This window comes from Colobus angolensis, unplaced genomic scaffold, assembly GCF_000951035.1.
Source record: "Colobus angolensis palliatus isolate OR3802 unplaced genomic scaffold, Cang.pa_1.0 Scaffold279, whole genome shotgun sequence".
NCBI classification, from domain to species: Eukaryota; Metazoa; Chordata; class Mammalia; order Primates; family Cercopithecidae; genus Colobus; species Colobus angolensis.
Genome location: NW_012116032.1, coordinates 2,196,796 through 2,210,562, shown reverse-complemented (window position 1 = coordinate 2,210,562; position 13,767 = coordinate 2,196,796). Strand labels below are relative to the sequence as shown.

General features: G+C 34.8%; 1 protein-coding gene across 5 annotated transcripts in view; it reads left to right on the top strand.

Annotated features, from left to right (window-relative positions):
• Positions 1-13,767, top strand: part of CAMK2D (calcium/calmodulin-dependent protein kinase II delta) — a 319,303-nt gene that overhangs the window by 148,445 nt on the left and 157,091 nt on the right. For all 5 annotated transcript variants that reach the window (XM_011948374.1, XM_011948371.1, XM_011948373.1 and 2 more), the window contains exon 4: positions 11,296-11,350. In XM_011948374.1, the coding sequence (XP_011803764.1) occupies positions 11,296-11,350 (55 nt within the window). The remainder of the gene's footprint in view (positions 1-11,295; positions 11,351-13,767) is intronic.

The following is a 13,767-nucleotide window of genomic DNA, read 5'->3' as shown; positions in this document are numbered from 1 at the left end:
AAAAAAAAAAAAAAAAAAAAATTCTCTTGTAAAAACATATGAAAGTTTACTGAGTATGAATCTTAAGCAATTTGAATAACTGCTGGGTTAATGCTTAGACTGTGAGAAAATTGCCAACTTTTCACACTTTTCATTAGTTTTTTTTCCCCCCTTTAATTGTACAATAATAAGTCAGGCATCATAATATTTGCAAACTGCCCCCTGTTCTCTAATAATCTGTGTTTATTTCTTCTTGTGCTGACTGCAGTCTGACTCTCTTGAGTGAGCTGCTTTATCTGCAGCACCTGGAGGTGTTGGCTGTTTTCTTGGGCCTCTGCATACCAGGGGAGGGACAACTGTTTTCTTGCTCGTCACTGCTTTTATAAGACCATAGTTAACACCTCCTCCCTCAATATCCCCTACCTCCATCCTTACCTAAACCTATCTTTGAGAAACACTTTCTTAGATTATAATATCCTACATTCTTAGTGCAGCAGTTTTCTATCATTCTCTTGGTGATTCCTATCATTTGTTGTATTATATAGTAAATGACTTAATACGTTCTCTCCTTTCCACCTCCACCATTGTTCTTCATGGCTTTAGTTAGTCACATAAATTATGCATGCCAAACTCTGGCCTCTCAGCACCTATATTCTCTCTTTCAGCAATCTTACCTTCTACTCCAGGGGTCAACAGACTTTTTCTGTAAAGGGGTTTGTATTTTCAGTTTTCTGGACATGTCTTTGTTACAATTATTAAGCAATGCAGTCCTAGTTTTATACCACCATAGATAATACATAAACAAATTGATGTGGCTATGTTCCAAACAAACAAAAAAAAACTTTATTTACAAAAATGAATACTCTGAAAAGCTATGTAGGGACTTAAAACAAATGAGGTCATGAGCCATGTGAATATCAGGGGAAAGAATTCCAGGCAGAGGAAACATCAAGTGCAAAGGCTCTGAGACAGGAGCTTGCCTGGAGTTCTCCAGAAACAGCAAGGATGCCAGTGAAGTTGGAGCACAGTGGGCCAGGGACGAGCAGTAGGAGAGGTTAGGGGAATGAGGGTAGGGGAGAAAGGGACCTTTTAGGCCATGAATGGAGTTTGGGCTCTTACTCAGAGACAGTAAGTGGAGAGCCATTGGAGGATTCTGAACCGAAGGACAATAATCAGATTTAAGTTTTAACACGATTGTTCTGGCTGCTATGGTAAAGACAGTGAGAGGGCAGGGTAGAAACACAGAAATTAGATAGGAGGCTACTGGACTTGCCATAGATCAGGCTTGTAACTGGAGGAGATGAAAAGTGGTCAGATTTTCTCTGTATATGTATGTATATTCCATCTCACCCTATTATATTTTGAAGGATTTGCTTTCAGATTAGATTTTGCTTTCACAGAAAGGGTCAAGAATTACATTGGGGTTTTTATGAGCAACTGGAAAGATGGAAGACCATGGATGAAGCAGGTTTTAGGGGGAAGATCACGAGTTCTTTGAGCTTGTTTGGTTTGCGATGTCTATGAGATAAGCAAATGCACCATACATTTGAGATGTCTGACATTCATTATAATTTCTTTGATTTAATGATAAATAGGCAATTATTCTTTACTTTAAAAACATTGACCTAGGCTGAAATAACTGTTCTCTTGAAGGCTTAGATAAAAATACATTAGGTGCCTGATAGATGCAGACTGTTGCCTGCAGCTATATTCACTAGTATTATTCATTATTCCAATGGCATATAATTCATGAGCAAGTTCATAAATAACTTCCATGCTTTTCCCAGATTGTGAGCCTAAGATTACAGAATGTATTTTTCATGTACTCTTTCGTGTATATTATCCAGGAGAAATAAACTGATATTTTAACTGCTTTCATCACAAAAATAGATATATAGAGACAAATGTTATTGGATAATATAATATTATAATACAATATGTCCATAAGCCAGTTACATTGCATTTCTTAACATGTATTAGGATTTTAAACTCACATATTTCCTGCTTATAGGACATATCAACTTTAGAAAAATGCGATAAATGAATTTTCAAAAAAGGAATTGAAAGATGAGAGCGTTTGGGCTAGTGAGTCTCTAGGGAAAATACAGTTGCAAGTGTTAAGATAATATGGTAGTAAGTTACAAAGAGATGATGATCTAATAAGATTTTCCATTTACTATTCTCCAGGGGCTAGTGTTATAAAAGCAACTCATCTGCTCAGTTAATTTTTTGAAGAGCCTATTTTTAATTTGGCAAGATAAATGTTCTATGTGTTCTCTCTAGTTGTTCATTAAAAACAATTCCAAAATAAAATGAAGTATGTTTTAAACTTTAACGTGTTAGAGTGTTGAAGAGGGAAAACTCTTACACTTAAAGAATCATATTCAGCTTTGTAATGGTCATAACTATATTGTTTGTTTTCCATACTGTTTATTAGCCATAATCATCCAGGAATGTAGAAATGTAAAAACTTAGAAAGGATGTTATAGGATCTTCTTAAAGGATTGTCTAATCTAGTGCTTATCAAGTATTACTTATTGTGACCTAGAGTTTAAAAAATGTTTTATATCATGGCCCAGTGTATATTTTATATATATGTGTGTCTGTGTGTGTGTATGACCCAAGCAAAAGTTTCAAAAGGCAATAGTTACCTTTAATGTGAAATGTACTTCAGCATGTTTGATTTTATTCTTGTTATTTTTTATCTTCTTTAAAAATTGTTTCTTCTAGCTAGGAATGGCGGTGTTTGTGTAATCTCAGCTATTCTGGAGGCTGAGGTAGGAGGATTGCTTAAACCAGGCATTCAAGAGGCCAGCCTCAGCAACATAGCAAGACCCCATTTCAAATTAAGAACCAAAAAAAATTGTTCTATTTTTCCTTACAGAAGTAACAACTCTTCATCAGCAAGGGATTTGTCTTCTCAGGAATACCTTTACTTTTCCATATATGGTCTGTCTTCCCTTACTTCTCCCATACTCATCAAAATTTCTGATAAGGTTAAGAGAGTACAGTAAGATAGACCAAGACAGACGTCTCCCTTCTGTTTTGAATTTTTTTTTTTTTTTTTTTTTTTAAGACAGGATATCACTGTGTTGCTCAGTCTGGAGTACAGTGGTGATTTCTCGGCTCACTGCAACCTCTGCTGCCCTGGTTCAAGCGATTCTCCTGCCTCAGCCTCATGAGTAGCTGGGACTACAGGCATCCATTACCACATCCAGCTAATTTTTTGTAATTTTGGTAGAGACAGGGTCTGACCATGTTGCCCAGGCTGGTCTCAAACTCCTGACTTCAAGTGATCTGCCTGCCTCAGCCTCCCAAAGTGCTGGGATTACAGGCGTAAGCCACTGCACCTGGCCCTTTTTTAATATTCCTAATGGCTAAGGATATTGATGAGAGATCACTGACTAACTTGCAATACATAATGGAAGATAGAATTACAAAAACATGAGGCAAGAAGAAAAGAAAGTTGGAATCACTGATCAAAATTCATAAAACAAATGATATGAATGTAAAATTTAAAGAGGGAAGGAAGATTTTTCTATATAAATGAGTATTATTTCAATACTCTTGAAATGAGTGTCAACTTTTCCAAGAAATGAAATTACCTTTTTAGAAAACAAAAAAAGCAGAATGGAATTATTCAATTGAAATATAAACAAGATAATCTCATTATTTTTCAAAGAAAACAAAGAACGTTTCCAGATATTACTAAATCTATTATTTAATTTCCCCTTACATTTATGTTTTTATTAAAAATGAGCAGGACAGGGTATTACATGATTACCTATTTGCTTTTATATTGTTTTAATCTTCTCTGAGCTTCTATATTTAGCCGTTGATGACTTTTTTCTTTTAAGCAAAAGAACTGATTGTTCTTTCATGCTGTTTGTGGTGTCATGTGATCAGTGTGGTTGATTCCCATAGAGTCAACAGTTACTGATCATATCTCCCACTTTCTAATTTCTTCCCAGGTTGAAATTCTCCCAGGTAATAACTATTTTGACCCATCAGAAAACCAACTGGATAATCTAGGCTTGTAATTAGTGCTGGCTTGTAATTAGTGCTGGCTTGTAATTAGTGCTGGCTTGTAAAAGGCATAGTGATTTCTTCTAGTCAGTACTGAATGCTATTATACTAATCTGATCCTGTAGATACTGAAGATAATCTAAACTTGGCTTTTAATCTTGAATCAGGAGTCGGGTGAAGATTTGAGAATAAGGATGGAGACTATAGTCACCAGAGTTGATATGCTTTGAGTTTCAGGACTTATCTTGGGATCCAGTAACTTTCTTTGTGTACTTTTAGAATAGTTTTTAAAGTAATATAGATGGCATTCCCTATCAAGTTTTCATATAATAATTACATTTGATTATTTTAAAAAGTAGTTAATTAATATTCATTCCTATTCTTAAGTATAAGCAGTGAATTGCTTTGAAATATAATTTAATGTTAGTTGATATTAAGTTTACAAGGTAGATTATTTTTTGTCACTACAGGAAGAATTTTGTCACTACAGGAAGATTTTTTTTTGTCACTACAGGAAGAATTTCTGATATAGAAGTTAATTTTAACTTTTGAATAATGAATAATGACTTATTTGGCATTTATTAATGGGGCATATTGCTAAATAGTTTGTGAAAAATACATATCCCTTATGTAACTTTATGTATTCAAATAGCTAAAATTAGAACACACTGTGGCTTCTAAGCCTGACCAGTTTATTTGTTTGCCTTAGCCAGCTAATCAAACTCCCAAATTTTGTATGATCAAATGTTGAAGTTTCTTTTAAAACAAGTAAAAAGACAAAGTATAAATTCTATATAGGACTCTTGACCTTAATAACAACATAAAAACGAATAAGTATCTATATCTGTCTATATTTCTATTCAGTGTTTTAAAAATGAACATCTCTATTTCAAAAAAAAAAGCATATATTTTTCTAATGTACTCAAGTTAATATATTTTATACTGGGAAAATAAAAATCAAATGGTGTCATTTTGTTAATTATATTACTTGTGTTATAGGAAAGACATTTTAAAAAACCACATAGAGAGATTTGACTTCACTTTTCTAAAAAGTGTTAGTTTGGTTTTGGACTTAGTTTCCAGTGCTTTTGTGTTTTCTATTTGAAAAGTTTTCTCTCTAGAAATGAGCAGCTTTGTCCTAAATAAAGCCAGGAGAATAATGGTTGAGCTGAAATTTCTCTCCAGAGTGGTGTAATTTGACTGTTAAAATGTTCTAATACTAGTGTGTGTGTGTTTATATTTTTAATGTAATATTGAAAAAAGTGTATATAGATATAAAATTAATAAATATATGTATATATTTATTATTTTGTATTTACAAATGAACTCAGTGTTGGATTCCCTCTTTTGGGGTAGACTTGGCATGTTGGATGGCCTAACTTGGCTAGTACTCGTTTTAGCTGTGAATTATAATTAACTACTGATGGGAATATAAAAAGGATCTGACTTACAAGCTGCCATTTTTGCATCCCAGTATGTGAACCAAATCCAACTACCTCAATCTTTGCAGCATAGCAAAGCTAAAAATGCAAATTCTGCCTCATTAATAACCAGGACTATAGCTCAGAGCTGAAAAACAATGATTATGAGGATATAATACAATCTGTTCTGTATGAATTACTCTATTAGTATTATGATAATATTGGCAGCATTGCCCTACCATGCTCACTTTTAGAATTTGTACTAATTCTTCCTTATTTTCTGAGGTCAGACTCATTCTTTTTTTCTGCTAAATTTGCTTATGATATTGAAAGACTTATTTGAGGACAGTGTGGTCAATCACACATTTCAGATTAAATTTTTTCTGTTTATTTATTCTATTGTTAGGTAATAATCCCCATCCCAGATTTAGTGGCCTAAAATAACATCAGTTTATTATTTGTGATAATTTGTATGGGTTGACTGGATTAAGTCAGATGGGTGCTCTACTCACATGGTGTAACTGAGGTCATTCATGCAGTTTCATTCAGCTATGAGCTTTGCTAGTAATAGAATGTCAAAATTATCTCTCAACCTCGGAGGTTTCTCTCCATGTGGCCTCTTGTCTTTCAATCTAACCTGATCTTTTCTTTTAGCACAGCAAGTGGTTTCCAAGATTACAGCTCCAGTGTAGGAAATTTATTAAGGTTTTGTTTGCATCACACGTACTACTCATTCAAAGCAAATCACATAACTAAGCCCAGAGGTAATGTGGGAGGGGACTGCACAAGGACATGAATAATGATAGACATAGTCCACTGGGGTCCACCAATGTAATTGACTGCCTCATCTCCATAATAAGTTTTAGTGAAGAGCAACAGATAGTGAGTTTGGGTTGTGTAGCAGAGTAAGAATCAGTATAATTTGAACCAAATAATATTTTCTATACATAATTTCATAAAATTATAATTAACAACCTTGGTTTTATTTTGTGTAGGGGGTACTGTTAAGAAATGGAGGAGAAAGGAAGACTTTGTATCCTATCAGCCTTTTATGAAAGATAGTAAGTCGCTGTAAAATAATCCTTTTCTTTTGACAGGGGTGTTTCTAACATGTGTCATCAAAATGGATAAGATGTACCTAATCACCATTGACATAGCTTCTACTTGGAGTTTAATTTTCCTACTCTTTTCCCTCTTCTCCCTTGCCCATTCATTTCTACTTCCACCCCTGCCCCCCGCCACACACCTTTTTGTCCATGCTATCATAATGTCCATGATGTGAAAGTGTTAATTTTTGGAAATGAAAATAATTTAAATTTATGATATTTTGTATGTTGGGTAAGCTTTCAGATTCTTCAACTCACTAGCATTTTTGGTACAGTAAATGTTCTATCAGATAAAACAGCTGAGTCACTGGCAATTCTCATATTCCTAATTTGAAGTGGAAAAATAACAATTTTCTGGGGCTTTAGGGACTGTATAGAGAGACAAATGTGGCTTCATATCCTAGACATCATCTAGCTACCTCTATACCCTCAAAATTATAGCATCACATTTTAAACCTACACTCAAAATAGTTTTCTTTTTCTGTGGAAATTGTCTGTATTACTTATTTGTTAAACTACTTTTCTTTCTTCAGTCACCATAATAATTTTTTTATTTCTTCTCTTTTGAATTTTTTTGAGTATTATTTTACCCTGACAAACTACTTGCCACCAGGTATTTGGCAAGTAGTTTGTTGACAGAAAGGTTTTAGGGAGCCCACCTAGTATTCTCAGTAAGAACAAGGTCTTTGGAATCATCCAGCTCTACATTTTGGTCCTAGCCTGGCCAATTACTGGCTGTTAACCTGGAAGTTTTCTCCACACCCCTAAGCCTGTGAATGTTCATTTGTAAAAGCTTATGGCAAAGTGTCCTTGTGGTGCTTGCGTATATTAAATAAAATAACTCTTGCACAAATTATTTGCATTGTGCCTGACAGTAAGAACTGTAAGTTTGATTATATCTTTTAACCCCTTAAGTGAAATGAAGAATTAAATATGATAGAAAACTTCTATCATATTTAATTAAAATTTCTCAGATCATACAATGACCATGGCCTATTTGACCCCTTCTTTATGGAGCTAATATTTAGCTAGAAACTGCAATGAAATAATGCAAGAACACAGGACAGGAAGAGAAAGCAGTGATCCTGTGATCATTCAAATGTGATAATACATGCAGGAGAGAAAGGAAAAGAATTAGGCCATGGGTCAGCTAACCTTTGGAACTATTTTTAGCCTCAGAAGCACTTTTATCCGCCTTGTAAATTCCATACTTAAAGTTCCATCATTTAAAATTCTATTCCAGATGAGAACTGTTGTGCTATTTCAGGTTGTGAAAATTCATTTATTCATATACGTAATTTTACCTTTGAGCAAACTTCAAAAAGAATGACTGCCAAAATATATTATAACCTGTTTTCTCAAATGTTTTTCTCATTATCATTTTTAAAATTTCTCTCTAAAAACGACACAGGGACAACTGTAATTAGGCTAATTGTGCCCACTCATATGTGCAGCTTATGGCAATAACAGAGTGGTCATAGAAAGAACGAGGTGCAGTCTGCTTCAAAATGCAGCATCTGCAGTGCTGTCAAGGCCAGCCATGCTGTCAATCTTGAGCTAACAGCTGTGATGAACAGAATGTTATGTTATTCCTTTGGTGTGAAAATGAATTGACAGTTATTTATAGGGAATAATTAATGTAACATTTTGTAAAAGTAAACATGATTTTCAATCCTTGAGAAACTGTTAAAAAGGAAAAAAAGGATAGGAGATGAAAGATACTTTCGACCAACAGAAAAGTCTTGAAGATAAATAGATGATGTCTACAACTAAAACACTATCTTCCAGACTGTTTGGACATACCATCAACTCTGAGAATAATAGTCGAAGAGTTAAACATTTTTAAAGGAAACAAACCCATCCTCACAATAATTGTAAACATGTGGAATGTCTCTGTGAAGACAACAGTACCTACTTTTGTTAATACAGTAAGTTAAAATTATGACAATTTCATGTAATTCTGTTTTTTCAGTTCATTATTTAAAATAAGAGAGTGGAAGGAAGTAGGGAGGGACATAAGGAAGGAAGGAATGAAGGAAGGAAATATGTATATATTAATCCCAAGTAAACATGATGCTGATTTTTTTCTGCTACATCAGTAACATATTTATTCATAATCTCGCGTGGTCAAATGGCTGGTTAGACTTATTAGAGATTATTTTGGAATTGTGTGATGCAAAAGAAGTAAACTTGGCTGAATGATTTGTCTCAAACCCTATCACATGTTAACTGGTTAAGTGCTTTTGTATCATGTTTGATTATCAGGCTTCCATCTGAACAACTCCTGACTTCTTCAAAAAATAATTTCTGAATGATGATATTTAGTATTAATTAGTATTAATAAGTGAATGGAAATAATTCTAAGAAAATGTTATTCCCAGAATAGACAGAAATTATTACTACTTCTCCAGTTGTACCTGAAATATCCTCCTCTATTCAGCTGTACACCCCTTTGATCTGGACACCTGAGATCCCACCTGCTCCTAAGACTTTTACCTTCAGACAGTGGAAGAAAGTAATGGTGATTTCCTCCTGGTCACATTATAGACTTTACTTTTCAATTTAACTTTGATAACATGGGAACCCATCTTATTTTCCAGAATAATTGTATGAGTTCTTTAAGAAGCCATGCCATTATTTAAGTTCATTTGAATACATACTGTATTATAGCTGGTAAGAGGTAGCTCTGAAATTGTGTCATTCAAGAAAACCAGTGAGCTATCGTCCATGGCCCAGCTTTCTTTACTGTACTAAATGATCATTAGAAGATGCATCATCAAACCAAACTCTGTATTTTCTTCAGCAGCATAAGTTTAAGCAAAGCTAGCAGGCATCTCTGATATTGGCAACTTGAAGAATACCTTTCACACCATTAAAGTGATGGAAGAATTGCTTATGTAGCAATCGTTTTATTTTATTTATATATATATGCATGTGTGTGTTATGTGTTTATATAATATATATAGCTATCTTTGGTGAAAATTTCTGTCCCAAACCTTCTGTAGTAAATGTTCAAAAACAATTTGATGAAAGACCATCTACTATGTGCCAGATCTCTGTGTGGGATGCAAGACTTATATGGTTCCTGTTTGGGAGTATTGATGATGAGACTCTATATACTGAAGAAGGGAAAGGTGTTAGAGGTAGTAAATAAAGATAAAATATGCTGCATGAATGACCTCAAGGGTGACACTGTGACAAATAAGGATGGCAGGGCAGGGGGGACTGCAGCGTGCTTACATTTCATGCATTCAAGGGCTAAGTAGAGAGTCTGAGACTGAACTGTTGGCTGCATTCCCAGTTGCCTACAGTATAGGCCTCCTCCTCATGTTAATAACAATGGAAAATTCATATTTTATAAACTATAATCTATCTAGAGAGGGATTCAGAAAATATTTTAATAGGAGGCCAGGAATGAGATCCAAAGGGGATGGAATTAGGTGATAAAGCACAGAGATTGTGTTAAGTCTATGAGCTTGAGTATTGAATGGGTACTACAGTCTCACTCTATAAATAATTTTAGTTTGTGTGAATGTTCTTATAAATTTGCATTTTCCATGTGGTAGTCATCAGTGCATGGGAAACATAACAGGTTGTAGTGTATTATTTTGTGGTGACTTTTGTAAAAGCAGTTGTGTCCTAAAACTTTGTTGCTTTCCCTGCCTTCTTTTGCTCCCAGTGAAGATCAAGTCACCACTTCAAGTGATTTGGATACATAGGAAGAATTCACTGGGGCTACCAGTGGTTGCAAGGTGGGAGGAGGAAGAGGAGCAGAAAGAATAACTATTGGGTACTAGGCTTGGTACCTGGGTGACAAAATAATCTGCATGTCAACCCGCCATGACATGAGTTTACCTATGTGGCAGACCTGCACATGTACACCTGAAGCTAAAATAAAAGTAAAAAAAAAAAAAAAAAGAATTTACTATCTATGAGGGATAACTGGGATAAGGTGTGGGGCTTATGAACAAATCAATAGCAGACACAGCGGTATGTAATTCTACATGTATGATTTAGTTTAGAGTTATCAGTTAAAGTCTAGCTCATTGAAGATTTTAAAGTGGTATTAATTTGAGAAACTAGTAGATTATTTTAGCAAAAGTTCAAGCTGTACATTTTGGGCTAATGACTTGGTAAATGGATTTGGGTATCCTGAGTAAATAAGTAACATAACAAAAACTGTGTTTTGCCAGGTTGGCCAGGGAGTGCCACCTAGAACTTCTTGGACAAAAGGGAGAACACAGTCAGGGAAACCATTTCCTAGACTTGGAATCATTCCTCTTAATGTCTATTGTAGTGACCAAGCATGAGTTGATGAGGACTTGGACTAAGGTGATAGCAAAGGGAATGGCAAGAAAGTGAAATAATTGCCAGAACCTCATAACTTTAAGTCTATGGATATATATTATAATGATCCTTAATATTTGTTTAGTATTCACCTGAAAATTTGTGGATTTATTTCTATCTCATTTAAATTCAACCATTTTATAAAGCATAGGTACTAATATCATTACAAGTTAAGCAGTTTTTTTTTGTTGTTTTTTTTTTTAAGATCACATAGTTACTAATTTTCAGAACCAGCACCCAAACCTTAGGTCTATCTGAACCCAAGCTATGTTGTAAAAGATATGGACATATCAAAGGCTAAAATAAAATGTAATGCTAATATTTCTAGCTAGGAAACATATGCCCATGTGAAGTGGGGTTTAACATTGATCATTGGAATAGGTATAACACAATTTTCTTTTCTTGTTTTTTTCTAGTGCGACTTCATGATAGCATATCAGAAGAGGGCTTTCACTACTTGGTGTTTGATTTGTAAGTATATACTCTGTATTCATTATTTTTGCAATCTAATTGAGGACCGTTTTAAATTAATGATTTTTCTCATTGTACAGTCCAAATTACTGACTGCTACAGTATTTTTTAATGTTCTTCAAGTAACATTCAACTCTAATTCTTTTGAAAAGAGTATACTACTCAGCATTGTTTTATTTAAAATTTAAATTAACCTTAATTTGAATTAACCTTAACCTAAGTGAAATAATTATTTCTCTTTGTGTTGTCCATTGTGATGTTATGAGTGGTTCTCAGTTCTATCTTGTAGCACAAAAAATGTTTGATGTGAGCAAAATTTTCCATTTAATTTTTAAGAGTATGTATAATTTATTGTCTTAATGTAAAAAGAAGACTCAAGGAAGAAACTTGGATTACCAAAATTGATTTAAACTAATCAAGACTTTTAAAGTGAGGCGCTGTCAGCAAGAATGAAGGGAAAATGATGACTCTTGGCAGGGATATAGTAAAACAGGCCACATATATGGTTGGTAGGAGTTTAATAAGGACATACTTTCTGGAAATCAATTTGGTGCTACTGTGCTCATCAAAGGGAATAAAAATGTTGGTATCATTTGACTTGGACTTTGGAACAAAGTCCATGGAGAGTATACCCTAAATTCAGTTAAAATTGTATACTGAAAGATGTTCACTGCGTCATCCTTTGTAACGGGGGAGAAAAGAAAAGAAAGAAACTAACTTAAGGATCCAATTATAGAGAAATAGCTACATAATTATAGTATATTCATATAATGGACTACTGTCTAGCATTTTAATGTGATGCCACAGAGTTTTGGGAAAGATTTAAAAAATTATTTCACATAATACGAGTTTGAAGCTAGGTTAATACTAGGTTTGGCTAATTCAATACTTCAGTGATATCATTGAGAAACCACGTTCTTTCCATCTGTCTGTTTTTGGTAGTATGTGGGTTTGTCTTCATGTTTGAGTTCCCCTATGGTCTCAAGTTGACTGCCACATTTTCAGTTATCACAGTGACTTCCAGAGGCAGAAAAAGGGGAATCAAAATTCTATTGTGTAAGTTTTTATTCATGGAGAAATCTTTCTCAAGAGCCTCTCAGAAGATATCTGTTCAAGAATCCTTAATTAGAACTGCTTCTCAAGCCCACACTAAACCAGGTATTTGTTAAGGGAATGAAATTGCAACTGGCATTGACAAATCATAATTTAGTCTGTAGATCTGGTGAGGGAACTGGCCTCCTCTGAATCATGTGATACCCAGTCCAGAACTAAACTGTGATTTTGTTATTAAGAAAGAATGGGAGTTTTATCTATTGGGTAGTGTCACACGTGTCCGTATGAAGAGACCACCAAACAGGCTTTTTGTGAGCAATAACGCTTTTTAGTCACCTAGGTGCAGGCGGACTGAATCCAAAAAAGGAGTCAGCAAAGGGAGATGGGATGGGGCAGTTTTATAGGATTTGGGTGGGTAGTAGAAAATTACAGTCAAAAGGGATTTTTCTCTTGTGGGCAGGGACAGAGGTTACAGGGTGCTCCCTGGGGAGCTTCTAATATTCATTGTCCAGGAGAAGGAATGTCACAGGGTCAATTGATCAGTTCGGGTGGGGCAGGAACAAATCACAATGGTGGAATATCATCAGTCAAGGAAGGACCTGGCTATTTTTACCTCTCCTGCAGTTCCTCAGTTGCTCCAGGCCATCTTGATGCATAGCTGCAGGCTTGGGCTCAGAGTCCTGACAGGTAGGCAGCCAAGCATATCTGCCATATTTAGAATAGATACTAAAGCTCTACTTTTGCACAATTCCTAGTGCACAGGCTCCTCTCCACAGTCCCAGTTCATCCATGGCTTGCTCATGTGGCCGTAGTTTCATCTGGCTCTATGTTGTTCTAGTAGTCCTTCCTCTTTAGTCCTTTCTCAGCTCTTGTTTTTACTTTTTCCATTGTTTTTTCTTCCTTTCCAATGTTTGAGCCCCTTCTTTTCTTGAGCTTTCTTTAGCCATTCTTTTAGGATAGGTATGCTAGCAACAAATTGTTAGTATTCCTTTTTCGTGCTTGTCTTGATTTCCCCTTTATTCCTGAATGATATTTTTGCCAGATATAAAATTCCAGGTGGAGAGTTCTTTCAATGTTGTGCCACTTCGTTCTTGATTCCTTGGTTTTTGATGAGACATCTTTGTCATTCTAATTGTTTTTCCCCTAAAGATAAGGTATTATTTCTCTCTGACTGCTTTAAAGTTTTTTGATTTTTGTTTCTTTTTTGTTGTTGTCTTTGATTTTTAGGTTTGTCTATGATGTATCTTGCTTGGCTTGGGTTTCTTAGAGTTTACTTATTTGGGGTTCACTTAGCCTCCAAAATGTTTACGTTTTTGTTTGGCAAATTTAGGAAACTTTTGGACATTGTTTCTTTGAATACCTTT